General features: G+C 54.2%; 11 protein-coding genes across 11 annotated transcripts; 4 read left to right on the top strand and 7 right to left on the bottom strand.

Moving 5' to 3' along the window:
• Positions 1 to 53: 53 nt before the first annotated feature.
• On the top strand, positions 54 to 1,373 carry CDV56_108489 (Tm-1-like ATP-binding domain-containing protein; the record flags this gene model as incomplete). Its single annotated transcript, XM_026762108.1, has 1 exon — positions 54 to 1,373. The coding sequence occupies one exon, from the start codon at positions 54 to 56 to the stop codon at positions 1,371 to 1,373; it is 1,320 nt and encodes a 439-aa protein (XP_026616017.1).
• A 335-nt stretch (positions 1,374 to 1,708) lies between these two features.
• On the bottom strand, positions 1,709 to 5,050 carry CDV56_108398 (adenosylhomocysteinase; the record flags this gene model as incomplete). The annotated part of the gene is made up of 9 exons (XM_026762017.1): positions 1,709 to 1,721; positions 1,769 to 2,204; positions 2,257 to 2,858; positions 2,907 to 3,033; positions 3,090 to 3,222; positions 3,285 to 3,359; positions 3,875 to 4,250; positions 4,315 to 4,774; positions 4,831 to 5,050. 9 exons carry the CDS (start codon positions 5,048 to 5,050, stop codon positions 1,709 to 1,711), a joined length of 2,442 nt encoding a protein of 813 aa, XP_026616016.1.
• Positions 5,051 to 5,584: 534 nt separating this feature from the next.
• On the bottom strand, positions 5,585 to 6,554 carry CDV56_108360 (uncharacterized protein; the record flags this gene model as incomplete). The annotated part of the gene is made up of 4 exons (XM_026761979.1): positions 5,585 to 5,994; positions 6,045 to 6,295; positions 6,342 to 6,455; positions 6,502 to 6,554. The coding sequence occupies 4 exons, from the start codon at positions 6,552 to 6,554 to the stop codon at positions 5,585 to 5,587; spliced, it is 828 nt and encodes a 275-aa protein (XP_026616015.1).
• Positions 6,555 to 7,858: 1,304 nt separating this feature from the next.
• On the top strand, positions 7,859 to 8,851 carry CDV56_108305 (UbiA family prenyltransferase; the record flags this gene model as incomplete). The annotated part of the gene is made up of 1 exon (XM_026761924.1): positions 7,859 to 8,851. The coding sequence occupies one exon, from the start codon at positions 7,859 to 7,861 to the stop codon at positions 8,849 to 8,851; it is 993 nt and encodes a 330-aa protein (XP_026616014.1).
• A 270-nt stretch (positions 8,852 to 9,121) lies between these two features.
• On the bottom strand, positions 9,122 to 10,687 carry CDV56_108250 (uncharacterized protein; the record flags this gene model as incomplete). The annotated part of the gene is made up of 4 exons (XM_026761869.1): positions 9,122 to 9,442; positions 9,634 to 9,726; positions 9,777 to 9,991; positions 10,057 to 10,687. 4 exons carry the CDS (start codon positions 10,685 to 10,687, stop codon positions 9,122 to 9,124), a joined length of 1,260 nt encoding a protein of 419 aa, XP_026616013.1.
• A 431-nt stretch (positions 10,688 to 11,118) lies between these two features.
• CDV56_108216 (uncharacterized protein) lies at positions 11,119 to 11,955 on the bottom strand (the record flags this gene model as incomplete). Its single annotated transcript, XM_026761835.1, has 1 exon — positions 11,119 to 11,955. The coding sequence occupies one exon, from the start codon at positions 11,953 to 11,955 to the stop codon at positions 11,119 to 11,121; it is 837 nt and encodes a 278-aa protein (XP_026616012.1).
• A 646-nt stretch (positions 11,956 to 12,601) lies between these two features.
• CDV56_108158 (U4/U6-U5 snRNP complex subunit PRP31) lies at positions 12,602 to 14,164 on the bottom strand (the record flags this gene model as incomplete). Its single annotated transcript, XM_026761777.1, has 1 exon — positions 12,602 to 14,164. One exon carries the CDS (start codon positions 14,162 to 14,164, stop codon positions 12,602 to 12,604), a length of 1,563 nt encoding a protein of 520 aa, XP_026616011.1.
• Positions 14,165 to 14,489: 325 nt separating this feature from the next.
• Positions 14,490 to 16,562, top strand: clf1 (putative cell cycle control protein (Cwf4); the record flags this gene model as incomplete). Its single annotated transcript, XM_026761701.1, has 2 exons — positions 14,490 to 16,274; positions 16,326 to 16,562. The coding sequence occupies 2 exons, from the start codon at positions 14,490 to 14,492 to the stop codon at positions 16,560 to 16,562; spliced, it is 2,022 nt and encodes a 673-aa protein (XP_026616010.1).
• Positions 16,563 to 18,325: 1,763 nt separating this feature from the next.
• On the top strand, positions 18,326 to 20,521 carry CDV56_107941 (uncharacterized protein; the record flags this gene model as incomplete). Its single annotated transcript, XM_026761560.1, has 1 exon — positions 18,326 to 20,521. One exon carries the CDS (start codon positions 18,326 to 18,328, stop codon positions 20,519 to 20,521), a length of 2,196 nt encoding a protein of 731 aa, XP_026616009.1.
• Positions 20,522 to 21,263: 742 nt separating this feature from the next.
• CDV56_107859 (uncharacterized protein) lies at positions 21,264 to 23,230 on the bottom strand (the record flags this gene model as incomplete). Its single annotated transcript, XM_026761478.1, has 2 exons — positions 21,264 to 22,774; positions 22,861 to 23,230. The coding sequence occupies 2 exons, from the start codon at positions 23,228 to 23,230 to the stop codon at positions 21,264 to 21,266; spliced, it is 1,881 nt and encodes a 626-aa protein (XP_026616008.1).
• Positions 23,231 to 24,729: 1,499 nt separating this feature from the next.
• On the bottom strand, positions 24,730 to 25,347 carry CDV56_107779 (C2H2-type zinc finger protein; the record flags this gene model as incomplete). Its single annotated transcript, XM_026761398.1, has 1 exon — positions 24,730 to 25,347. The coding sequence occupies one exon, from the start codon at positions 25,345 to 25,347 to the stop codon at positions 24,730 to 24,732; it is 618 nt and encodes a 205-aa protein (XP_026616007.1).
• Between the last annotated feature and the right edge of the window lie 753 nt (positions 25,348 to 26,100).

Here is a 26,100-nt window from a genome sequence, read left to right as displayed (position 1 = left end):
TTCGATTGTAATAACCAATATATCTGGTGGTAGCCTTAATCACCGAGTACAAGATGGACACCAAACCAACCATCGTCCTCATCGGAACCTGCGACACCAAATGGGACGAACTATGCTTCACGCAGTCACAAATCCTCACTCACAACACCTGCTCCGTCCTGCTCATGGACATCGGCCGCACCCCGAGCCCCCACGCCTCCATCGCCATCACACATCCCGAACTAACCAGCCCCGATACCTCCACCGAAAAGATATCGGATCTCCCCCGCCCAGAATACATCCACCGGATGACCACCCACGCCATCACCACCCTCACCAACCTCCACCGCGCCGGCTCCATCCACGCCGTCCTGGGCATAGGCGGCTCCTGCGGCACCGCCCTGGCAACAGCCGCTATGCGCGCCGCCCTCCCCGTAGGCTTCCCCAAGCTCATGGTCTCGACCATGGCCAGCGGCGACGTCACGCCCTACGTCGGGGAAACGGACCTGACCCTCATGTACAGCGTCGTCGACATCGCCGGGACGAACCGCATCCTGAACCGGATTCTAGCGAACGCCGCGGCGGCTGTGACCGGGATGGCTGTTTCGTTCTGCGCGTTGCAGGCGCAGAGCACGCAAGCCGCCCGGACCGATCGCAAGACCCGCATCGGGATCACCATGTTCGGGGTGACCACGCCCGCCGTCGATACCATTCGGGAGCGGCTGCAGCGGACACTCGACTGCGAGGTGTACGTCTTCCACGCGACCGGGGCAGGCGGGAAAGCGATGGAGCGGCTCGTCCGCGAGGGCCAGCTGGACGCCGTGATCGATCTCACCACGTCCGAGATCGCGGACGAGATCGTCGGCGGCGTGCTCTCTGCGGGACCGCGGCGTCTGGCGGCGGCGGGCATCCCGCAGATCATCAGTGTGGGTGCCTGTGACATGGTCAATTTCGGGCCGCGGGATACGGTGCCGGCGCGGTTTCTCGACAACCAACGGCTGCTGTATGAGCATAACCCGACTGTGACGCTGATGCGGACGACTGCCGGGGACGGTGAGCGGATTGCCCGTTTCATGGCGGAGAAGCTCAAAGCCCATGTTGCGCACCCGGAGCGAGTGCGGGTGATTTTGCCCACGGCGGGTATCAGCATGCTTGATACGCCGGGCCAGCCGTTCCACGACCGGGCAGCTGATGAGGCACTGTTCTCGACTCTCGAGAACGAGCTCAAGGGGTCAGGAATTGCAGTTCTGCGAGACTTGAGAGAGATCAATGATCCCGAGTTGGCCGTCTCCGTAGCCGATTCCCTAGCAGATTTGTTGATGGGCCACACGAAGTGCCGATCCAAATCGGCGGCGATTGGTACGACCAAGGGTACGACCGATGCTACGATATAACGAAGGTGTGATCAATGTTGTATTCAATTCTGATCCAATGCATGTGGAATGCATCGGTCTGGTATCATTTGACCCGATCTAGTCGGGGTTGACTATTAAGAAAGAAATATCGGAGGCATTGTTGAATGCAAACATACTCCCAAGGAGACCCGCCCATACAGCCAATAGGAAAAGAAAAACCCCCATATATGCCACTTTTCTTGCCGTTGAAGACAAATACTTTTGAGCTCTAAGTTGAGAGAACCCTTTATGTTGTTCGTAACATCGTGATCATGTTGAAAAGGTCTATGTGTCAAGGTATATCAAGCGTCGACGCCATCGAGAAAGGAAGATGCTTAGTAGCGGTAGCTGCAAACGTTAGCTTGAACCTGTTGCAAGAGATTAGGCGCACTTACATCTCGCTCTTGAAAGGACCGGCAATATCCAGACCCAGGTACTCGGCCTGAACGGGGGTGAGCTTGGACAGCTTGGCGTTGACGTGCTCCAGGTGGAGCAGAGCAACCTGCTCGTCCAGGATCTTGGGAAGAACGTAGACACCAACGGGCTTCTTGCCGGTGGTGCCGAACTCGATGTACTTCTTGCCAAACGCCTCGTCCTCGGCCTTGTACAGAGCAATCTGGGCAAGGACCTGGTTGGAGAAGGAGCAGGACATGACAAAGGAAGAGTGGCCGGTGGCACAGCCGAGGTTGACCAGACGACCCTCGGCAAGGAGGATGATGTGGTTGCCGTTGGGCATCAGGTAGCGGTCAACCTGGGGCTTGATGTTCTGGACGGACTTGGCGTTGGCTTTGAGCCAGGCAACGTCAATCTCAATGTCAAAGTGACCAATGTCTGTGTGTGATCAGTACAAAGGTAGTAGAGCTTGTAAAATCCTGTCACTTACTGCAAACAATGGCGTCGTTGCGCATAACCTCAAAGTGCTTGCCAACGAGAATGTCACGGCAACCGGTGGTGGTAACGAAGATCTGACCCTGGGGAGCAGCCTCCTCCATGGTGGTGACCTGGTAGCCCTGGACGGCGGCCTGGAGGGCGTTGATGGGGTCAACCTCGGTGACGAGGACACGGGCACCCATGCTGCGGAGAGCATCGGCACAGCCCTTGCCAACATCACCGTAACCGGCAACAACGGCGACCTTGCCGGCAATCATGACATCGGTGGCACGCTTGATACCATCGATGAGGGACTCACGGCAACCGTACAGGTTGTCGAACTTGGACTTGGTGACGGAGTCGTTGACGTTGATCGCGGGAACAAGGAGCTTGTTCTCCTTGAGCATTCTGTAGAGGTGGTGAACACCGGTGGTGGTCTCCTCGGAGACACCGTAGCAGCCCTTGAGCATCTCAGGGTACTTGCTGTGGACGAGAGCGGTCAGGTCACCACCATCGTCGAGGATGAGGTTGAGCTTCTGGCCATCCTTGAAAGCGTTGAGCTGCTGCTCCAAGCACCACTGGTACTCCTCCTCGGTCTCACCCTTCCAGGCGAAGCTGTTATGATATTAGAGCTGGCTGGTTCAGAATGGCAGGAGAACTTACACAGGAACGCCGGAGGCAGCAATGGCGGCGGCAGCGTGGTCCTGAGTGGAGAAGATGTTGCAGCTGGTCCAGGTGACCTCAGCACCAAGGGCGGTGAGGGTCTCGATGAGAACAGCGGTCTGGATGGCTAAAGGCGAGTCAGATTCTAGTTTCAAACCCCCTTTCCTGACAGGGAAAGCATACTCATGTGAAGGCAACCGGCAATACGGGCACCCTTCAGGGGCTGGTCCTCGGCGTATCTGCGGCGGATGGCCATGAGACCAGGCATTTCAATCTCGGCGAGCTCAATCTCGCGGCGGCCAAAGGCAGCCAGAGACTAAAGGGGGTTAACATCGTGCAAAGGATTGAATGTGAGGCAGGATCTAAAGGGCCACGTACGATGTCGGCGACCTTGAACTTCTGAGCGGGGGCAGCCATGGTGATGATGAGAAAGGATAGTTGGAAAACAAGAAGCTGGACAAGATCAGTTAGGACGAGTCTCGATAGATTGACCGCAATCGAACAGAAGATAGGATGAGATGACTTACTGAGGAGGATGAGGATGAGGATAAGGATGAGAAGGGAGTGGATGAGATGGAGAGAGGAGGGGAAGAGAAGAAATAAAAGGGAGAAACCAGCGGAGGGGAAATCCTCTCACTAGGCACGTTCTCTGGCTCTGGCTACTGTCGGAGGGGAAACGCCGTTCGGACTCGGAGGGTTTTTGCGGCGGGGCATGGGTACCTCAGGCGTCAAGGCACTTCCGTCAGGGTCGCTGCCTGAGGCCGGCTATCCCTCAGTCCTCTGACCGCTACTTTCTATCCATCACCATAATCACTTCGGCTCGATGCAATTTCATGAGTAGTCTAGATATCATTGACCCTTATTTGGAGATGGATCAGCCTGTGACTGTGGAAACTTCGTTCTGTTTCATTATCTATGCTAGAAGATAGTGACAGTAGCTGTTACATTATTATTCAATCAGTTATTACCTGGCGCTCAACCATAATCCCCCCGGATATCGATGACCCCCGATCACTGCGCTCCCTTGACACCAGCTCCAAGTACTCATCATCAGCCTTCCCCCTGGTAGTATGACTCTGACTGGGCAGAGTACCATTCGTCCGAACCCACACATGGCTATGCTCTTGGTCCAGAGAACTGTTCTTCTGCCCTCGCCATCGACGCCAAGTATTTCTCCAAATAAACTTAGCAAGCGGCTGATACGCGATCAAGCACGACGCAATGAGATACATCCCCACCTCGACGAGGGTCCAGATGATCAGCAATGCCGCGCTCCAGGTGTTGTCCGACACGGCATTGGTAGTGCTGAACGTAAAGAAGGCAATAAGGCCGGCGATGAGGCCCCTACGCTCGTCAGCCCCATACCACGATGCCTTGTACGCTGTAAAGAAGAAAAGGCTCGACTCACACACTGCCCAGCAAAAACGTAATCAACAAGCCAACCTTCAACCGCATTGTTGACTGCAACCGGATCACATGCGGGATCGGCAGGATGAGCATCACCACATCCGAGACGAGATTCACGATCCGCGAGTATCGGAACCACGCATTGATGTTGAAACAGTGCCCGTCAACGCTCATGTCCCACAGTCGCCGGAGAGGCGTGCAGACCGCGAAGCCCGCCGCCGCACAGCCGATGCAGTTGCCTATCATCAGGACGCCGGTGGCATAGCAGGTAATGCGGGAGACGCGATGCCTGTTGAATATGGAGATGTACAGGCTCAGCACGGCGAGTTTGGGAAGGATCACAGCGAAGATGTAGATGAACGCGATGGCGAGGAGGAACTTGGCCCAGGTCTGCATCATGACCGGATCGATGGCCATGACGCGTGCTTGATGCAGGCCTACGCCGCCATACCGCATGTCTCCTGCAGCGCATTGTCACATTAGTATTCTTCGTTTGACAGAGGAGATGGGGAGGTACCGATTCCCACGGATATCAACGCCACATAGAATATCCAGCCCAAGATGATGAAGATATCCTCATGATGCCAGCCAACACGCCCGATACGACGAGAGACGAAGCGTAAGATGACTGCAGATGTACTCAGTACAAGAAAGGTGATCGCCACGCTCAGCAGGGCAGGGCGTCTATCCTCTGCAAGGTAAGCAGCCGAGTATTGGGGTCCGCCTTGATCCGCCATCTGGTCGTCCAACTGATTTTTGGCACTGTCAGGAAGACTTGGTTTGAGGGGGCATATCACCTAAGCGCTTATTCTTTGGCCAGGAAGGCATCGAGTCTATAAATACCCCCATGGTAGTGCAGACTGCCATTCCCGGCAGTTTTTGCGCAGGTTTGTGTTACCAACTGTCGCAATGACTGACGAGATGGCACATGCTGTGAGAGATAAGGTGTAGGAATAGCAGTACACAATTTACCCATGTCGGTATTTTTCGTCCATACTCCCTTGCGTGATGCGGGGTTACATTCCTGAAGTTGAGGCTGAATCGGTGATCGTCGCTCCCCCTACGGGGCTTGGTCAGGTTTGAAACGAGTGTATCACAAAAGGAGTGTAAGCATTGAGCGATGGTTATGGTAAACCGACGGCGCAACTTCGTCTTCTGTGTATAGTACATCATTCCTAAGCCAAGGTATTGAAGTTATGGAACAACGTCTGACGTCTACTTCCGGCGCCTAAGGTGTGCGACAGTTCGATACCTACCACGCTTAAGGCAGTCTACTGGCTCGCCTTCTGACCAACGACAGTGAGTCTAGTAAAAGCCAGAACAGATCCCTCCCGAGTCTCCTTTGCAGCCTCGGTCAACAACTGTCTAAGTTGCTGCACCATCTGCTCGTTCCCACCTGCCTTGTTCCGGGCCAACACCTCCGTGGCCAACATTCCACACTCATGCAGTGCAACCCCCAGATGGGGTGGGGCCTCCTTCACATCAGATTCGACATTTGTGAATCCGCTCTGTGTGAAAAGCGAGGGCAGAGTTGGAACCCACGCGGAACGAAGACGAGTATCATTAGCCTGGAAAAGGTTCATCAACTTGACCTGCGCGTCCACCTTGACGTCTGGATTGATCTTCTCGACGCGAAGTGAGGATACGTCGATATCGGTCCACTGGAGGTAGCCTCCGGGCTCTGTAACCAGCGGTTAGAGTTAGGGAAATTGTAGAGGCTGGTTGACGTACTGAGAAGTTTCAATAGATTGTCAAGTACACCCTTCAAGTCAGGCTGTTGGAGAACAAAGGCGAAATGGCGAACATGAACCACGTCATAAACTCCAACCAGGTGCTCGGGGACCTCGGCCTTGATATCCCAATGGTGAAGGCTCATGTTGGGCGGGAGCCAGGCGCGTGGAGGAGTAGCATCAAAGGAGACGTCAAGTCCATCCAGTTGGACAGTTGCAGGGAATTCGTCGACCAAATCGGTGAGCCAGACACTGTCCGTGTGAGTAGCTGCCATTAAACAATTCGAGCTTGACACACCCAGTACCAGTTCCAACGTCCGCAATCCGTAAGTTGTTCACATCCTTGACAGGAATCGACGGGTGGATGCGGTATCCAAAGAGTTGGACGACCAGATAGTGCTGCAGGTTGATGCTGCAATTGTAAGCGAGGCAGAGAGCAAAGCTTTGGATGATCATACCGGTTGTTGTCCAAATAGTCCCGGGTAAAGACGTATTCTGGAGAGGAAGACATGTTTGTCGTCTTGATTTGACAGGGTTGGGTTGTCGAACGAGCGAAATGTACTGATGAATGTTTGATGATGTAGAGAGATTATAAAGGATAAAAAGTGGAAGGAGAGATGAGGTGCGGTCGATTCTTCTTCTCGAAATATAAGCAAGTGAGCGATATAAGTGAAGGACTAGGTTTCTACGACCAGACAGCTGCCTAAGGCCCTCAGGTACCCAAAAGAGGGCATTTCTCATATACTAGGCAACCCATCCCTGTCAAGCATTCAGTAAGAGTGTAAGACACAATTCTTTGATCAGGATATGCAGTCTGACGCACTAGACTGTCACCGTATCATCTCAGTAAATCGAATACCAAGGCGTCCCTTCTCAAGCATTTGCCAATTTTTTATGCTTAAACATTCCCGTTCGAGACAACTGCGCCATTGTCTGACTTGATCACACATCACTTTCCGAACGTAAGTGAAACTGGCTGCAGCGAGAACAATGCTCTGGCTGGCATATCACCGAATATGTCTCTCATTCTCAAGCTTATGTACTGCCTCAATAGATGACCGTCATCTTGTTTCAGCATAAAAGAATGGACCCATTATGGCAGTGAGCACAGCCATAAGGAATGCAGTGAAATACTTTTCCGCGCTACACGTGTAACCTCGCAAGGCTGAGCTCAATCAGAGATAAGAATGGCAGAGCAAATGACCTGAACTGAGACATGCCTTAGGGTGTGATTGATCTGGCTCGTGTTGCAGGTTGCACTGGAATGGGTCGAATTCAATCTTCGAGAAGACAATTTATTTGTCATTATATCGAGCGTGTGTGAACTTCCCTATGATTATCTACTACTGGCATATTGACATTCTTGATCGGGGCCAAGATGAGCCGGTCCTCATCTTGTGCTGTCGCCTGAATGTCAGGCTGAGTCCTTCAGCATTGCTCGGGAGCGCCGTCTTTATCAATCATTAGGTCCAAAACAGTACCTACTGGCCCTCCGTGACAAGGCGCATTTGAATCAGCCCCTCAATCTGAGTCAAGGTCAGGAAGTGTTTGAGACTCAGACAGTCGAAGGTTCCAATGCGAGCTCAGGCTTGCTAGAACCTGATGTCTATTGGTGTCTATTATCGAAGAGCACACTTGGTTGTCTTGTCAATGACTTCAGCTGAGACCCTGCGCCAAAGAGACTGTCACCATTTGTGTAGGTTATAAAGAGCACACTAGGACGAAGTTGATCATTCTGATAGCATAGTACAGATGAAGGTTAGTTAAGGCTGATTACTCAAAGATACATACTGACCATATCAGTGCACAGCAAAGATGCAGAGCGACATGTCAGTTGGCGGGCCCAATTTTCATATCTTCTATCAATTATCATGGGCAGTTGCATCAAGCGGATATACGCTCTGGCTTTTCGTCGCAAGCGATGTCCAGACAATTCTCCTTCCAAGCACCATCTTTGGCATCACCAATGCTCTCGCCTCTCTGGACTTGCGCGACGTTCAGTCTCAACTTCCCGCATACCTAAATACAGTCCAACGAATACCTCTGATCATTGGCTGGGTCGGGATCAATCTTCTTCCCCTGACGATGAACAACCAGCGCAGTCCCTCGTCCATCGCCGAAGACAGCCTCAATAAGCCCTGGCGTCCGCTCCCAAGCAGGCGTCTCTCCGGGTCCCAGGCAAAACGCCTGATGTTAGGCTTCTACGCCCTTGCACTGGTTTACAGCTTTTTTTACAGCGGCGGACACCGGCAATGTCTTGGCCTCATCGTCCTAGGCACCTGTTACAACAGCTTCGGAGCGGGTGACAACAACCCTGTGATCCGAAATATCATCAACGCATTGGGATACCTATGCTTCAACTCGGGGGCTGCAGAGGTAGCGCTTGGCTCTGGGTCTGCTGTGTTTGCAGAGTCTCCCGAAGCCAGACAGTACTCGCTCAGACTCTGGATCATGGTCATCACGGGGATCATCCTGACGACCATGCACGTGCAGGACATGTGCGATCAGGAAGGCGACGCGAAGAGGGGCCGTCGAACGCTTCCCCTCGTGATTGGGGATGCTGCGGCGCGATGGAGCATTGCACTTCCAATGCCTGTCTGGGGGGTAGTATGTCCGCTACTGGCGGGGGCTGGTCCCCTTGCTGCTGGCCTGAGCGTCGTGTTGGCCTTTGCTGTCGCCATTAGGATGCTCATGTGGCGGGATGCGGCCAGTGATCGGACGACTTTTCTGGTGTGGAATCTTTGGATCTCAGTTGTGTATATGCTTCCTCTTCTGGGGGGTGTCTCTTTGCCATCGGTGGATATATAGATGTTGGCCGGTTGCTGGGTTGATGGGTGTTGTATGTTGCAAGTTGCATGATTTGATTTAGTCTTGACTTATTGTACATTATATAGATTGTTGTTACACTAGGAGTATAAATTTCACATAAGTTCCAATATGATCTGGAAAATAATCATGCGTGAAAGTTCATGGAAACCCCTTGCTTCAGGATAGCAGATCAAGATCGTCATCAATGACGACAAGACATATCCCTTGATCGACCCTTGATATTCAAGAATCCCTCGAGCAAAACTTCTCTCAGATTTCAAATGTACTAACCAAGTATACATCACGATGAATATCCGAAACATACTCTTCCTCACCCTCCTCGGCCAACTGGCAAACAGCATACCCATCCAAGTTAACCAGCTCAACGTCGAGGCATCCTGCGAGGTCGATGGCGGCGACGAGATTGCCAATCTGGCTTGTCATAACACGGTATTTGATATTCCTTATGGCCTGACGTTGAAGAATGGATTCGGCTGAGTCGTACAGTGCGCTCTTCAGGGTCATGGGTGGACGGGGGGATATTGCGATGGGGAGCTGTAAGATTTCGCTGAATCTGAAGATGGAACTGAACTAATTGTTACAGGATATGTCATTGCACGTTTTGAGGGATAGATTGCTGGTGTTGACTATGCGTGATGAGATTAATCCACTACTCTGGCTACTGATCAAACACCGTCTCCAAATCTGTAGAAGTTCATCCATCTCTGAAGTCATCTTAGCCACTGTGACTTGTCTGGCTTGCGCGAAGCAAACGTACGTACCTTATCGTAAGGCTTGGAAGAGTCGCAGAATCGCAGATCCGTCGCCAGACGGATGACATTATCCGGGTCATGGTTGACAGTCGATGCATGAATCTGCGCTCGTCAGCATTACATCCCGCTGAAAGTGAAGGACAGGACACTACCGTATGAGGTTTGTGCAAGACGACATCACCCGCCTCATAGGCAGACACCAGCCAGCGACGGCCATGCTGCCTGGCAAACTCCACCGGCGACTCGGACAAAAGACCCGTGGCCATCATATTCGCGTTGAAAGCCGACCTGGCCTCTTCGTCGGTCAACCCCGCCTGCGTCGCCTTGGTGGTGAACTCTTCCTCGATCTTGAGTCCAACAGGGTCGCCTGATACGGTCAGCCAGTGCTAGCACTCTTCTCAAGGCACACCGCACACGAAGATGATGACATACCATCCTCGAGGTAGATCAGGCCCCCACCATTGATCTTGACATCCCCCATAGGCACCCAAGCCGTGACGCTCGTCGGCTCCCCATGCCGCAAGAAGATCTGATCATAGTGCACCCCGATGGGTTTCGTGCGGGGAGTGTTATTCCTCAGCAGCGTGCGACGGAAATTCAAGGTCTGCTCGCCCCAGCCCGTGAACCGGGCCACGAACCCGGCCAACGCCGGATGGTGGCAGAACGTCTCCGCATACCAGTCCTGGTAGTGCGCCTCGATGGCCAGATCCACAAACTGCGCCGCCTTGTCGCCCCCCGGCCGGCCGTTGTTGCCTACCGCGCCGGCGCCGATGCCTGGGTACTCGTCGGGCGACTTGGCGGGGTTGAAGATGCCTTCGACGGGGTCGGAGCCTTCTTTGAGGACGCCGGTCGGGGCGAGGAGGGAGAAGTACTGTCTGCGGGCTTCGAGGACGTCCTCGCGGGGGAGAAGGTGTTTGAGGAAGAGGTAGCCGTCTTGGTCGTAGCGATGGCGGAGTTCGTCCATGGGGAGGTCGGGGTCCGAGGGACGGAGAAGAGCGGCGTTTTCGGAGGTCAAGGGGCCATCGTTGACTTTGATGTTGTGTTCTACTGCGAGTCCGACCATTTTGATTGTTTCGAAGGGTGGAATGTACTCTTAGTTGGGGGGTGAAGCATACAGCTGAGGTTCGAACTATATATTTTTGTATTCCCCTGCAAGTGATAATACTGCCCCGCATTCATTCTGATCAACGAATCCATTCATAGGTTGATAATCCATATCGCTTTGAATATTAATGAGGTTCAGTGTAAGACAGTCGATCGTCCCCTCATGGACGTGGAATACTACTCTTTTAGGGCACGATGGGTCCATTCTCTCTCCTCCACACCGCGGGGAATCATACTCCTTATGAGAATATAGTTGACTACTCCGTACTGATCGTGAAGCATCCTGATGATGCAAGTATAGCCTTAGCCACTAGGATAATTGAAACTATTGATCGAAGTAATTACATGCTCTTAAAGGGTATCTCTGCTGAACTATCAAACACATATCACTCAGTAGTCAGTCCACTCCCCAAACGTCCACTCTCCCACCTCATCCCCAACCACCAACTCCATCGTCGTAAACACAATCTTCTCATACAGCTCTCTCGCAGCCCCTCTAGCCCTCCGATGCCACGGCCCCGTCCCTCCCCGATGCGCATCCTCCCGACTCCGCCAGAGACCTACCCAGTCAACACCACCATCCAAAAAGAAAACAAAGGAAGACTTACAAGTCGCCAGATTCTCCCTCCGCCCATTCTTCGTCCCAAACCAATACTTGAGTAACCCCCCACTCGCCACAGCCTCCTGATGCGACCGCGCATCCAGCTCATGCAGTCGGTCCCCGTCCGCGCCCGCCAACAACGTCGACCGGAACACCACGACGTAGAAGCGCGTCCGGGACCAGACGTGACCCTCGCGGATGCTCAGATCACGCAGGAACGCAAAGACAGAGGACCAGTTGAAGGAGTCCGCGTACGGGGCTGTGGCGTAGTCGTCGCGCACGGGGTGGAGGATTGTCAGGGCCTGTGCGAGGAGGCGGTTGGGGGTATCGAGGCTTTGGAGGTTGAGGAGGTGGAGGGCGGAGTTGTAGGGTGATGCGATGAGGGAGTGAGCCTGTGGATCCGATTTCGAGTTTGATTTTGATTCTGCTGGGCTGTTGATGTCTTGATGGGGGCTGAAGCGCAGCTGGAGGGATGCGGCGGCGTGGAATTTCAGCGCGTCCATGTCGGATGTGACCAGGCTGTGATGGAAGAGCGAGAGCGGGCGTCTTTTGGCCGGGGAGGCTTGTTCTTGTTCCTCGGTGAGTACTGCTGCTGAGAGCACCGAGTCTTGTATCCCCGGGGCCATGGTGGTGATTGTGTACCGACACTGTTCTCTTCCTCGACCCCGACTTCACCTCAAAAGAATGACGGTCAATGGTAGCGAAGGACTATTCAGACAGGAAACAACTGACTACAGATATCAAGTGAAGGAGAAGCGCAATTTATAAGACAATGCTGACTGAGCACGCAATATCCCGACATGATGGTTCTTTGCTTCGTGAAACGCCCCCGGCCCACATGCATACATGGATGGATTCATCCCTTGATTTTGTTCATGATCACTAGTTGAGTGAATGGGTTACTGATTATGACTTTCGGCTGCTTAGGGCGACAGTCAGGGTGTGTGATATGTGTGATATGTGTGAGACTATCACCCTGTCTATACTCTATAATATGCCGAGGACACACATTCTTGATGCTCAGCAATGGCAATCATACTAGATAAATCAAATAGCATTGCGCCAAATTCTGCAGACGCACGCCATCGCCGCTCATTCGGGAAGAAAGTGAACCGTGGCTCGCCCCGGGTATTCCACCACTCGGTTCTACGGACTCGGTACATTAACAATATGGATATCCTTTAAGATCTATTATTTTTGGTATCATGATTGCAAACCCCAACCAACGCCGTCAATGCTCAACATTCAACACAATCAGAAACATGGCTATGGCTATGGCTTCACAGGCGGAGGAGGTGGCGCCATCTTGCCCTCGCCTGTATCGACCTTCTTCCTGGCGGGCAATGGGGGCACTTTGAACCCGCCATTCTCCCCGCTGTTTGTACTACTGCTCTGACCGCCCACCTGCGTGAAGGTGCCTGATTTGAACCATCGATCCTCCTCCGCCTTGCGCTTGCGCTGTAGCTCGGCTTGCGCCTTGGGATCAACAAGCTCAAGACCTTGCACAGGGGTAAAGGCAATCGTACTGGCCGTGCCGGCCGTGCCTGCCAATGACGGACCCACTCCCGAGGTTCGCAGACCTTTTGCCTGGAGGACACTCGCAGTGCCGCCTGCGCCGCCCGCACCCGCACCGAACCCACGCAGAGAAGATGCGGTCCCGCTGACCGGGGTTGCCGCGCCCCAGCCCTTGTTCGACTTGCTGAGCTTGGCCCGGGTTCTCTGGTCGATTTGAGTCGCCCGGATCCGTCCGTCGTTCTGCTGCCCCAGCATACCCAGACCAACGGTGCCTTCGCCGGTGCCATAGCCGACTTCTGCCTCCTCCTTGCCGAATGCCACCCGGTTCTGCGCCTTCCGTAGCTCAGTCATGGCGATTGCTTCCTTGGCCTTTCTCGCTCTCCGTCCACCTCGTTTTCTCGAGGGTTTGTCATCAGGCGCCGGAAGCGCCCTCGCACCGGAGTTCGGAGGAGGCTCGGTCAACTTTTCCAAGCGTTGATAGCACTGTTGTTTCAATTCCTCGCCCAAAGAGCCATCGGGGCTGTACTTCGCCACATCCGCGCGAGTCGCTAGAACCATCTTAGCCGAGACGATTCGGATTGCTTGTTTCTTTAGATCATTCGGAATATCTTTAATGAGTGGCGAGTGGTAGAGAAAACCTTGCGCTCTGATACCGATATTTGTAGCAAATCCTAACCCTTCCGATCTCTTGGAGCCCTGCGCGGCCAGATTGCACGCGGGGATCTTGGCCAGTTCCTTCAGCCCACCGGTCTGGTTGAGAAACTGGGCGGCAGTCTCGGGTCCGATCAAAGCGGCAAGATTAGGTGCAATCTGGCTCATGCGCGACTGAATGCTCTGTGTAAGCGCGGTCCGCTCGCGGTCTAGCTTGAGAATCCTCTCACAGGTGTCCAGCACGGCCTTGAGCTCGGACTCTGTCATTTCACGCCCACGCGTCGTCGTTCCCTCCACAGCGACAACCATGAGCGACGGACCGTCCAGGATGGACTTGAGTGGCGCGCCGACCATGTTGTCGGCCGAGGACGAGAGGGCCTTGATATCGTTAAGAGGGCCATTTTTCAAGATGGCAACGGTTTTAGCGTAGTCAATAGGATTCGTGACAAGGGTTTCTAGCTCGGGAAATCTGATCGAGTAGTGGTCTCGTAGGCTCTTGTGAAGGCGTGTGAGTTCGTCGGTGGTCGACACGGCGACGTCAAACTCGTTGGTGACTTCGGGCGCTGGCTGTTGCACCTCTTCCCCGACATCCTCTTCGATCTCCTCACCGGCCTGGAACTCCTCCTCATCCTCTTCGAAATCTCTCAAAAGCTCCTCCGCGTTCGACATGATGGCGGCAATGTAAAAACAGGCAACCGCTGAAGCAGTGTTGCAGCTGGTCAAGTGAAATACCGTCGTCGGCCCGCCACTACTAGGAAGGGACCACCGCTTAGTCATCCGGGTGGCGTCATAGACCCGGAGCGCAGCTTTCGACTTTTGACTGAAGAGAACCAACGGACTGCTTGACAACGATCCACTGGAGTTGGGGATCCAACATCCCGATTTTGGTTGCTGAGCGAGCCACACTTTCCGAAGGGTGTGTTATCTGTATCTACGCGTACAATCGAAAGTGAACCTGCCATCTCCGCTTGCTGATACCTGACCCATCGTCACCATGGAGTCGTCTCGCGGCCCTCCCAGGGTCAAGAACAAGGCCCCCGCGCCGATCCAGATCTCAGCGGAGCAGCTGCTCCGCGAGGCGGTTGACCGGCAGGAGCCCGCGTTGCAGGCGCCGACGCAGCGATTCGCGGACCTCGAAGAACTGCACGAGTACCAGGGCCGCAAGCGAAAGGAGTTTGAAGACTATGTGCGCCGCAATCGGATTAACATGAACAACTGGATGCGGTATGCAGCCTGGGAACTGGAGCAGAAGGAATTCCGGCGGGCGCGATCGATCTTTGAGCGGGCGCTGGACGTCAACCCGACCTCGGTGGTGCTCTGGATCCGGTACATCGAGTCGGAGATGCGGAATCGCAACATCAACCATGCGAGGAACTTGCTGGACCGGGCGGTCACCATCTTGCCCCGGGTGGACAAGCTCTGGTACAAGTATGTGTACATGGAGGAGACGCTGGGGAATATTCCGGGCACGCGGCAGGTGTTTGAGCGGTGGATGTCATGGGAGCCGGAGGAGGGCGCCTGGAGTGCGTATATCAAGCTTGAGAAGCGGTACAATGAGTTTGAGCGCGCGCGCGCGATCTTCCAGCGGTTTACTATCGTTCACCCGGAGCCGAGGAACTGGATCAAATGGGCCCGGTTCGAGGAGGAGTATGGGACGAGTGAGTTGGTGCGGGAAGTCTACGGGATGGCGATTGAGACCCTGGGGGAGGATTTCATGGATGAGAAGCTCTTCATCGCGTACGCCAAGTTCGAGGCGAAGCTCAAGGAGTATGAGCGGGCGCGAGCGATCTACAAGTACGCCTTGGACCGGCTGCCCCGTTCCAAGGCGATGGCGCTTCACAAGGCCTACACAACGTTCGAGAAGCAGTTCGGCGACCGGGAGGGCGTCGAGGATGTGATCCTGTCCAAGCGCCGGGTGCAATACGAGGAACAGCTCAAGGAGAACCCGCGAAACTACGATGTCTGGTTTGACTTTGCACGGTTGGAAGAAACGTCGGGCGATCCGGACCGGGTTCGAGATGTCTATGAACGGGCGATTGCGCAGATCCCTCCGTCGCAGGAGAAGCGGCACTGGCGACGGTACATCTACCTGTGGATCTTCTACGCCATCTGGGAGGAGATGGAGGCCAAGGACGTTGACCGGGCCCGCCAGATCTACACGGAATGCCTGAAGCTGGTCCCCCACAAGAAGTTTACATTTGCCAAGATCTGGCTGCTGAAAGCGCAGTTCGACATCCGCCAGATGGATCTGCCGGCGGCGCGCAAGACGCTGGGCCAGGCGATTGGGATGTGCCCCAAGGACAAGGTCTTCCGGGGTTACATCGACCTCGAGCGGCAGCTGTTCGAGTTCGTGCGGTGCCGGACCCTGTACGAAAAGCAGATCGAATGGAACCCGTCCAACAGCCAATCGTGGATCCAGTACGCTGAACTGGAACGGGGCCTGGATGACTCGGAGCGTGCTCGGGCGATTTTCGAGCTGGGGATCGACCAGCCGACGCTGGATATGCCGGAGCTCGTGTGGAAGGCGTACATTGACTTTGAAGAGTACGAAGGCGAGTACGACCGGGTGCGGCAGCTGTACGAGCGTCTCCTGCAGAAGACGGACCATGTCAAGGTGTGGATCAACTACGCGCGGTTCGAGATCAACGTGCCGGAGGAGGAGGAAGAAGAAGAGGAGGAAGAGGAGGAGCGGCCGGTCAGCGAGGAGGCCAAGCGGCGGGCGCGCGCGGTGTTCGAACGGGCGCACAAGGTGTTCAAGGAGAAGGAGATGAAGGAAGAGGTGAGTTTATGGCGCTTTGGGCTTGTGGCGATGACACTGACGAAGCTACAGCGAGTGGAACTTCTCAATGCCTGGCGGGCCTTCGAACATACGCACGGATCACCCGAGGACATCGACAAGATCGAGAAGCAGATGCCGCGGCGGGTCAAGAAGCGACGCAAGCTGGACGACGACCGGTACGAGGAGTACATGGACTATGTGTTCCCGGCGGACGACCAGTCCGCGGCGAACCTGTCGAAACTGCTGCAGAAGGCGCACGAATGGAAGATGGCTCAGGGGCAGGCATGACGGCCGAATGTTTGAAAGTGTCTACAATCTCCAGCTTAGTACACTACGGAGCAATTGAGGTCAAAGATACCAGATCAATAGCATTTACTCTATCTATCTAGGTCTTGTAGTCGGTAGACCATATGATGATGGAGTACTTAGTACACTGGGCTAAGCCAAGCCAAAGTGGATCTGTACCAGCCTAAGCGAACAATCCTGGATTCTCCATAACCAAGAGACCCGTCGTTTGAAAAGCGGATGGCTGGTGGGACTGTCTCTGGTTGATATCCAGTTAGTGGTGACCTACATATGTGACTCGATCCGAATTCATTTCTTGATGTTGGGTAATATCCAGCCAGAATCATAATCATCAATTATTCAGACAGAGTCAACTGTTGCTTCATGTTCCTGCATCTCTCTCTGGTTGTGCCTGACTAGTAATAGGTACATCTTGGCATTAATTTACTGATTAAAGTAGGTTTAGATTGCTGAACGGGAAGAAAGGGGGAAAGTTTCTGATACATAGTAGTGAAGAACGAAATCATGACAATCAATAAGGTATTCCTAGGATGAAAGACCATGACGCTGTTTGTTGATTATTTGACCCCTGAAATTAGTCTCAAGGTACTCTGCTGTGCCTTGATGCAAGGTTCGCTGCACAGGAGATGAATGTCTAGAAGATGTTTATTATTCAAGTCTAGACTAGAATAATAATAATTGACGAGTATGAAGTCTGTCTGTCGTCTATCAAGGGATCTTCCGATCATCTTTGACTCTGATGAATGATGATGATAGTGATGAGCACAGACTATCCCAGGTACTCTAACCATAACTAAGGGAGTCCCTGATTGTCTCTGTCTCTCTTTTCTCTATCTATCTTCTGCTTCGTTTCTCTCTCTCTCTCTCTCTTTTCATCACACCTCGTGCTGGTTCCCTCCCTCCCTCTTTTCTTTTTCTGTCTTCATCTCAACCAACGACTAGACAAATCAAACCTGTAAGTCCTCAAGTCCTCAAGTTCACTCTCTCTCCGAGCCACCCCCTCGTGCTGCTCTCCAGAACCGTCGTTTCATCTTTTCCTCCGTTCCGCGGTCGTGTACCACAGTAGTCTGTCTACATTATCTATTGTCTACTGTCTCTGTCTATCTACTACTGTCTACTATGATGACTCTTTTCTCTTAATCCATCTCCTGATTATTCCATTGCAGCCTCTGGAGTCCTTCCATTCCTTCAGCCCATCTCTCCCGCTTTCTCCCCTTCTTGTCGTTCGTTACTCAGGTAGACCCTTGACCCGTATCATTATCCTTCTTATTCTGACTCTGCGATCACCCCTGAAGCGTTGGACTCGAATTGATATTGACATCATCCTACCCGCCCAGTTCGCCATTCCTTCGTTACTCGGTCTTGATTCCACCAGTATTGCATGATCGCATTCCACTCTTCACGTTCAGTCTGCGACTCTATCACTCTAGATCAATCCGCTTCATTCATTCAACTCGACCGCATCACCAGACACGTGGAGGACCATACATTCTATGACCAGCACCCACTTTCTTTTCAACTCTGGAATCATCTTCGTCGCCAAACCACTCGTCAATCAGACGACTTGTTCATTCCGACCATGAGATAGCACTCTGGCAGTCACCGTTCATTCCCTGGATCCGTCAATTCGTCCTCCTTCTCGACCTCTGACGGCTGGTTATCAACTGATTGTCTTCGGCTGGTCTCCTCAAAGAACTCATTTCCGCATCGCACTCCCTCATTTCCAACTAAAATCTCCTATCGATATGATAGTTCCAAAGCCCCCTGTAAAATTGGAGGGCCATTGCTCGGTCATTCACAACAACACCCTCTACACCTACTCCACCAATGGATTCGCATCCATCCCCCTCGAGCGCAATGGAACCTGGAGTCAATTGCGCATGGGAGACCCGGTCTCCGATGCGGTATGTGTGACAGGCGGAATAGACGGTAAGGAAGACCAACAGGCGCTCTACGTGATCGGTGGCACGGGCTCTTCGACTCCTGCAGGGTTGCAGCGATACGCTTTCAGCACCAAAGAGTGGACGACCATGCAGTCAGCTCAGCAGACTATGCAAAATCGGACTTCTCACGGCGCGGTATATCTGAAATCTTCGTCCATTCTGCTGGTCTACGCCGGTAGTCGGACGGATGGCTCGAAACCTTCGTCAGACACGTTTACTATCAGCACCGTTCCTCCGTATACCGTCGACGCTCATTCAGCAAAGTACCCCACCGCGTCACCTGTGCTTCTGCCTTGGAGCGATAGCGAAGCGGCTTTGGTAGGTGGTTCGACGACTCCCAAACAGGTCCATCTATTCTCGGTCTCGGATGGCTGGCATTCCTCCGGTGTATTCCTCCCCCAGCCTCTGTCCGGCGATGTGAGATGCGCCATAGTAAATGGATCGGACGGAAGCAAGGCGCTTGAGTCATTCGATATGAACGCCTCGCCCAACACCGTGAATAGCGTCGCATTGCTCAATCCCGGTGGTCAGCCGGCGCGCCCTGGCACAGTTTTGGGGGCGTCGTCCTCGACGAGAAGAAGGAGAAGGGATGTTTCCGTGGCCAATTATCCGACATACGACGGAACTTTAGCATCATCAACGACCAGATCGCACTACTCTCTCGCCCAAGGCGATAACGGATTGGTTGTCATCTCCAGCGGCAGTGGCACCGATTCCCTGGCCATCTTCAACCAGACATCTAATGGCTGGGTCAACGCAACCAAACTCTTCTACGGAGACGAATCTTCCCAGCAGATCCTCGCTTCAATCGCAACAACAACATCATCCTCTTCTACGCCAACCGCCACCGGCACCAGTTCGAGTACCAGTACGAGCACCGCCGCCAGTGATGATTCATCTGGCACCAGGGTTGGTACGATCATCGGAGCAACTCTTGGCAGTCTGGTGGGCATTATCCTAATCCTAATCTTAATTCTCTTCTTCCTGCATCGCACGAAGCTGGGTCGCAAGCGTGCCAACCAGGGCCACGGCGGCGCCAATGACAAGGACCGCCTGAGCTTCCAGGATCAGGGCATGGAACCTCTGACTCGGTCGGCCTATCCCATGGCCAAGAGTCCAGTTCCGCTAGCGTCCACATCGGTAGACTCGCTCGCCATCTTCTCTGGCAGGGCGGGCGATGAAAAGTCTCCCAGGGCAGCCGGTGGATTCCCAGGCTATGCACCAAAATCGACGTCGCTCAAGCCGAGTCCTCTGACCACCGTCCAGTCCAACGGTGACTGGACGCCGTCCAGCACGTCCTCGGTCGGTGCGGACAAGGCCATCGAGGCGCAAGACCTGGCCCTCGCGGGTAAACCGCCCGGGGACCGCACCACGGACGAGGGCTGGGGCAAGTACTTCCAAGACAACAACGGCACCAATACCAGCCTAGCCAACACCGCGTCCGTCGCGGCCCCTCGGTCGAATGCGGAGGAGCGGATCAGCGCCTGGCCCGGGGCCACCCTCGCCCCGTTGAACTTTGGCTTTCTGGAGGAACCCAAGCCGCTCGGCCGGGTGGTCACTGGCAGCCCCACGACCGAGAACGGACCCAAGATCAGCCAGATGCTGCGGCGCGCCGAGTCGCAGTCCGCCCGCATCTCCAGCGCCAGCTCCCTGAGCGCCGCCTCGGACACGGATTACGATCACGACCATGACCGCCGCGACGGCGCCTCGACGATCAGCATTCCGGCCCCGGATCCGCACTGGCGCGGCGCCCCGCACCACAGCTGGATCGGCCGTCCGCCCAGCAGCACCTACAGCCGCAGCTTCTACAACCCCAGCGGCCGCGAACGGGACACCATCAACACGCGCGGCTCGAGCGTCCTGATCCCGGATGCACTGGAGCCCTTGCCGACCACGCCATTGCCAACCACGCCCTTCCCAGCCGCAACTGCGACCGCGAACTCACGCACGAACCCGAACTCGGATCTGAGCTGGCTGAACCTCAACGCCGATCGATAGATCTCGCCGGCGTCCGGTTGCTATGGCAGTCTAGCCACCGCCACCGTATCTGTTCATCTCGCATCAAGCATTAGCATCAGTCACCTGCATTTGATTCGATCCGGCTTCTGTAAGAGAGCGAGCGTTGAAGCGTTCCCGTCTGAGTATGTTTGTCTGCTTCTATAATTTCCCACCCTATCTGTCATTGAGTCGTCCATGTGATTCGGTCCGTCTCTGTCTACGTGTTATCCACCCTCCTCGTGTTAAAAGAGCATCTGAAAGGCGTGGTGTTTGTGTGTGTGTATTGATTCGATCCCTCTGTATCTCACTATCTCACTATCTCTCTATCTCTTTTCGTCTCCGTCTTTGTCTTGTCACTGGCTTGGACTGTACATAGACTTTTTTTGTCTTGTTTCTTGATTTCAAGGGTTCCCTCGGTATGGATACCGATCACAACCCCGTCTGTCTGAATGGATCCACGCCATATGCATCGTGGACTGATGCCAGGTTACACATTATCTATTTCGTTTACTCGCACGCAGATCAAACCAGTAAAAGGGCGCATGTATTATTCTGCAGAGAGGAATCAGGCTATCAAAGACATTCTAATCCTAGACTCGATACACATGAACGCTGGGGGACAGATTGAAAAGGAAGAGCGGGAGCAAACCGAAAGTCGTCACTTCGTGATACCGTATCGTGTCATCATAATCATTCCCAGCCTCCGGAAACCTACTAGAACCAAACCCATCAGGGAACTCACTCAACTCCAATACGAAGACCGAGATCCCGTATCCGCCCCGACACTCGGCGATCGGACCGTGTGAGCCCGCGAGCGCGAGTATCCCGAAGGACTGGCGTTCTCCTCGATCTCGTCCGGGTAGACCGTCCGCCGGGGGGGCTGGCTGCGCATGCGCCGGTGGCGCTTCTGGCGATGTTCCTCGCATTTCTTCTTGAACTCGGCGCGCTCCTTGCGTTTCTCGTCGGCTTCCTTCCACTCCGAGACGGCGCCCTTGATGCCCAGCGCGGTCAGGCCGATGCTGGCGGCGTCGGCCAGGTTGGCCTTGATCCGGCGCCGGCGGGCCTCCTCGGGCGACATCTCGCCCTCCTTCACCAGCCGCATGCGCTGCTTGCGCTTCTCCATGTTCTTGTGCAGCCCGTGTGCTGCGTGGATCGTCGCCACGGTGGCCAGACCCGCCGTCACCAGGGCCTGCTGGTCGAGCTTCCTGCGTCGCTTGCCCTCATCGGAACTGTTTCCCAGGTCAGAAGATGAATCCTTGTCCGAGGTGGAGTGGTGGTCGTCGTCGCCGTCCATAGCCTGTAAGCCCCTGGCTCCCGACGTAGTGGTGGTGGTGGAAGAACTTGGTGGTTGCATGCCATAAACAGAACGAGGTCGACCTACTTCTCTGGAGTGCCTGGCCCGTCTGGGCCCATACTCACTATCCCGATCGCTGTCCGAGTAGTCATCGTAGCGCGAGGACCGCCCCCGATGTCTTCCTCGCCGGCCATCCTTGTCCTTGTCCTTGTCCTTGTCCCCCAGGCCCAGCGCTTCCATGCCTTGGTTGATGTAGTCCGTCACGCTCTTGCTCCGCTTGTGCGAGCGATGGCGACGCGGCGAGCCGCTATCATCGTAGCTGTCGCGGGAGCTGGACCGGCCCCGATGACGGGACCGGGAGCGGGACTTGAAGCGCTCGTAGGCCTCCTTGCCGACTGCAGCCAGCGCGCCCGTGGCGGCGAGGTTCTTGAGCTTGCTCTGGCTGTCGGAGCGGCGACCGCGGGATTTGGACCTCGACCTGGACCGTGGCCCATTCACGAAATGGTTGGCCGCCAGCCCCGCGAGCGTGGACTCGATGATGTGGCGCTTCGAGTGCTTGTTCGGGTCACGGTCGACCAGCCCATCTGTACCCGCGGCGGTAATTGCAGCCGTGAGGACCCGTTTCCCTTTCTCGCCTGCCCACTCGCCGGGTTCCTTGCGAACACGGAAGGCCTCGACGGCTCCCGCAGTCAGCGCGGCCTTGACAGCCTGAGCCATGCGCTGCTCGCTCTTGTCCCGACGGTGACGGCTTCGGCTGCGGGAGCGCGAGGGGGAGTACGAGTAGGACCCGCCATGGTGACCATAGGAGCGACCCCGGCTATGATCGCGATGTCTGGAAGCCGAGGATGCCGCCGCTCCCAGACCAAGAGCGCCCAGAGCCTGCTCGGAAAAGGACTTGCGCCGTCTACGGGGCGGAGAGCGGCTGCTTGATGGAGAACGGGAGTATTTGTGGCGGTCAACTACACTCGTCAGCACTCAAATTCCCTTTGACTTCTTTTCTTCTCAATCAATGTCCCCATCTATCGTTCCCTAAGGTAATACATACGTCTATCGCCCTCATGCCTCGAACGACGCTCATGGCGGGGTCGATACGAGTACTCCGAGTCCTCGTAATAGGCGCCCCGCCCGCCGTTCAGCGAATGGGATCTGCGCACACCCTCCTGCACGGTAGCTACTCGAGACCGTCTTGGATTCGGGGGGTATCCGTAACCGTATTCGTAGCCGTAATCGCTGGGGGGGTAATGACGGGGCAGGTCATTCACGGACTCGCTGCTTCCGTTGCGACGACGGACAAGATCCGTTGGGGGACGACTCCGAGGGTCAGCATAGTAGTAAGGGTCCTCCTCGTAGCCGGGGCCGGGCCGGGCATATCGATCGCGGGCGGGATGGTAGTGACGATCGTCGTAGTAGGCCATTGTCAACAGCGTAGCACTCGCTGGGATGGAGTAGTTGAATCTAAACGAGATGAAGGCGATGCATATGGATGAGAGAAGGATGAAGATGCGACGGGGGGGGATGGAAAGAAAGATGGCCAAGATGAAAGGAGGAAGGGAAGGATGAAAGGTAAAGAAAGCAACGCCCAAAGGGCCAAAGCGGGGCAAAACAAGCCGGGGGTGAAAAGAAGCGCCTGTGACGTATCTGGATGGAACTTGTGAAACTCGAGTCGAATGAGAAGGGTTTCACTGGACATTCGCCCTCTCGAGGCGGTGCTCAAGTCGATGCTTGAGCCGATGACTGTGGCATGATATGATGTCTCTCTTTCATCTTTTCGCTTGTGGCTCAGCATCTTCTTCTTTGCCTGATACTATACTACTCTCTCTGGCCTCAGGCACTCGCTGTAAGCTATCTGTTTACTCAGGTATCCATCAGGCTGTCAGGCATCTATTGACAGGGGCTGGGCATCAAATTAGATAATCAGGCATTCAGGCACTACATCATGCTGCATTGCCTGATATGGATCTTCTATTCATCAGTAGAAAGGTATCCGTTGGCTTATTTCTCGCCTTGTGCACTACCTGCTATGGTAGTGATCTAGAGCTTATCCGGCTCCATCTCTGGATCCATCGGTCCCTGTTCCAGTCTTTCCTAGGTATGTTTCCAGAAGCTCTACGTACCGTGGTTCCAGTGCAATAAGATCCAGCCAGCGTTGGGCGTTGGCCTACTAGAACTGTCTGCCTGTCTAAGCTTTTGCTCTCTATACTCGACCAAACTATGAGTAGAGCAGACTTTCAAAGGCCACTATAAAAATTATACGCGGCAACGATTCTTACCGGTAATTGAGAATGATATCTCGTATCATTTAGGGATGATAGCTTCCTTTCGCTAACCATCGGCAATCGACATAGAGAATACTGTACATGGCGGCAAGGCCCTTCGTGGCCATCCTCAGACAACGGGTCATGGTATGCAAGCAGAATGAAAAGACATGTGGAGAAATGAAAAAAAGATAGAAGAAACGCTGAAGAGCCGGTCGCACAAATCCAAATATGAACAACAGGTAATTCGATCGGGAAATCATGCATGAAGATGATACAAGGTATATACAAGTCATTCCACCCGACCGGAATCCGTAGTGATGATTCTGACCCCCTTTACCCGTTCTTTCCCAGACGGTGGAGGTCAAAAAGACTCTGAGATAAAGAAATGTTTCAAAGAGAGGGTGCTGCACAGCAGCCACCGTTTGCGCCTCCCATGAGTGCGACCCCTTGATATAAACGCCGTGACTCCAAAGGAATCAAAAGCCGGACCTATTGAGATTGATCGTCCAGCTGAACAGAAGGAAAATGTGAATAGAAGATATGGCATCCCTGTCCTTTGCCTCACAACCTTTTCGTGAATTGTCTTTTATGCTCTTCAACTCATGTTTCACCTCAGGCATCGGCTTCTCATTATCAACTCAAACAAGGTCATCAACTCAGTAAGGCGAATGCCGACGATGGCTTCCGCTAGACGTCGTCATATTCATGGTACTCATGCTGCGGTGATAGACGTTCCCATCCGTCTGCGACTGACTCGCCGACCGCGAATGGCTATATAGAGGGCTGGTCCGCCCCGTTGCCCATCGGCCGCTGGCGGTCTCGCCATCGCGCTCGACCGTTCCCGCAGGCGTGTCTTCTGAATGCGTGCGGTGAGTACGGATATGTTGTTTCATGTTATCCTTTCGAGTAAAAGCCTTGTTGCATATGGGACAATGCACGCTCTTCTCTCCCGTGTGTTTCTTGCCGTGGCGTGCGGCGTGTCCCGAAGTTGTGAAAGTCGCTGAACATCCATGGCTGGCAGCGAAGGGACAAGGGTATTTGTTCTTTCTGGTCCCTTTGGCACCGGCTGCATCTTTAGATCCGCCAATGGATCTGGGCGGGGATGGGGCATCGGACACCGAGTTACCGCTCAGACGCTTCTCGGCGGGTGCTATTGTGGGAGGGGGATACCCGTAGGAATCTTGCCGGCCAGAGCGATAGTAACCGGCCGCGCTGTTGTGAGTGATGTAGTCGTAGGAAGAGCAATCAGAGGAGCCAGGTGACGCGGGCTGCATCGCTTCCGAAACCGGGTCAAACGGCTGTCGTTTTACCCTGCCGGGTGATCGTGCAGTCGACTCTGTGTAGGGAGCTCCATAGCTGTAATCGGGTAACGAAGTTCGCGGCTGCTGCTCTGACTGATAGGAGTATGATGAAGAGGTGGATGGCTGTCTGGATATTTCAGGGCTTGATCGAACTGCAAATGACGGATGGTCATCATTGTTCAAGATGGAAACAAAGCTTGACTTGCAGCTGGCCATCTCCTGACCCAACAGTCTTACTGAATGTACCTAGAATAAGGGATGACTGATTAGCTCTTTGTTTAGCTTTTTGTCTGTTATTACCGCTCAGTCCATCCTTGATCTCCTCCGGCTTGCTTTCTTCTCCCGTTCTCTCTTCTTTCCATGATCGATTTAAGACTGTGTGACCGAGACCACAAAAGCCTACTCGTCCATCACAAATGAAAATGCCCAGAGAAAGCAGAAGATAAAAGCACGGAAGAGATAGAAGCGTATGGGAAAGAGTCGAAAAAAGAAGAGTCCTAGATATGAAAGAAAGAAGGACGAACCAGCTGTATTTGAAGTGTTTGTTCTTTCGCTCGTGTAACACGACCCGATCTGCAGAGAGAGCAATTGTGTGCGCAGACCAGACAGCAGCCTGATAAGTAAACTCGCCTTACGGTCTGTCTTGACGCTGCTGGATTCCCGGATGGGTCTCTCACAGCCCTTTTGATCGTAAGAAGAGCCAAGGGCCAAGAACGATCCACCACC

The sequence above is a fragment of the Aspergillus thermomutatus genome (genome assembly GCF_002237265.1).
Source record: "Aspergillus thermomutatus strain HMR AF 39 chromosome Unknown NODE_52, whole genome shotgun sequence".
In the NCBI taxonomy this organism is placed as follows: domain Eukaryota; kingdom Fungi; phylum Ascomycota; class Eurotiomycetes; order Eurotiales; family Aspergillaceae; genus Aspergillus; species Aspergillus thermomutatus.
Note: the sequence above shows the minus strand (reverse complement) of the source record. Positions and strands in the feature narration are given on the sequence as shown.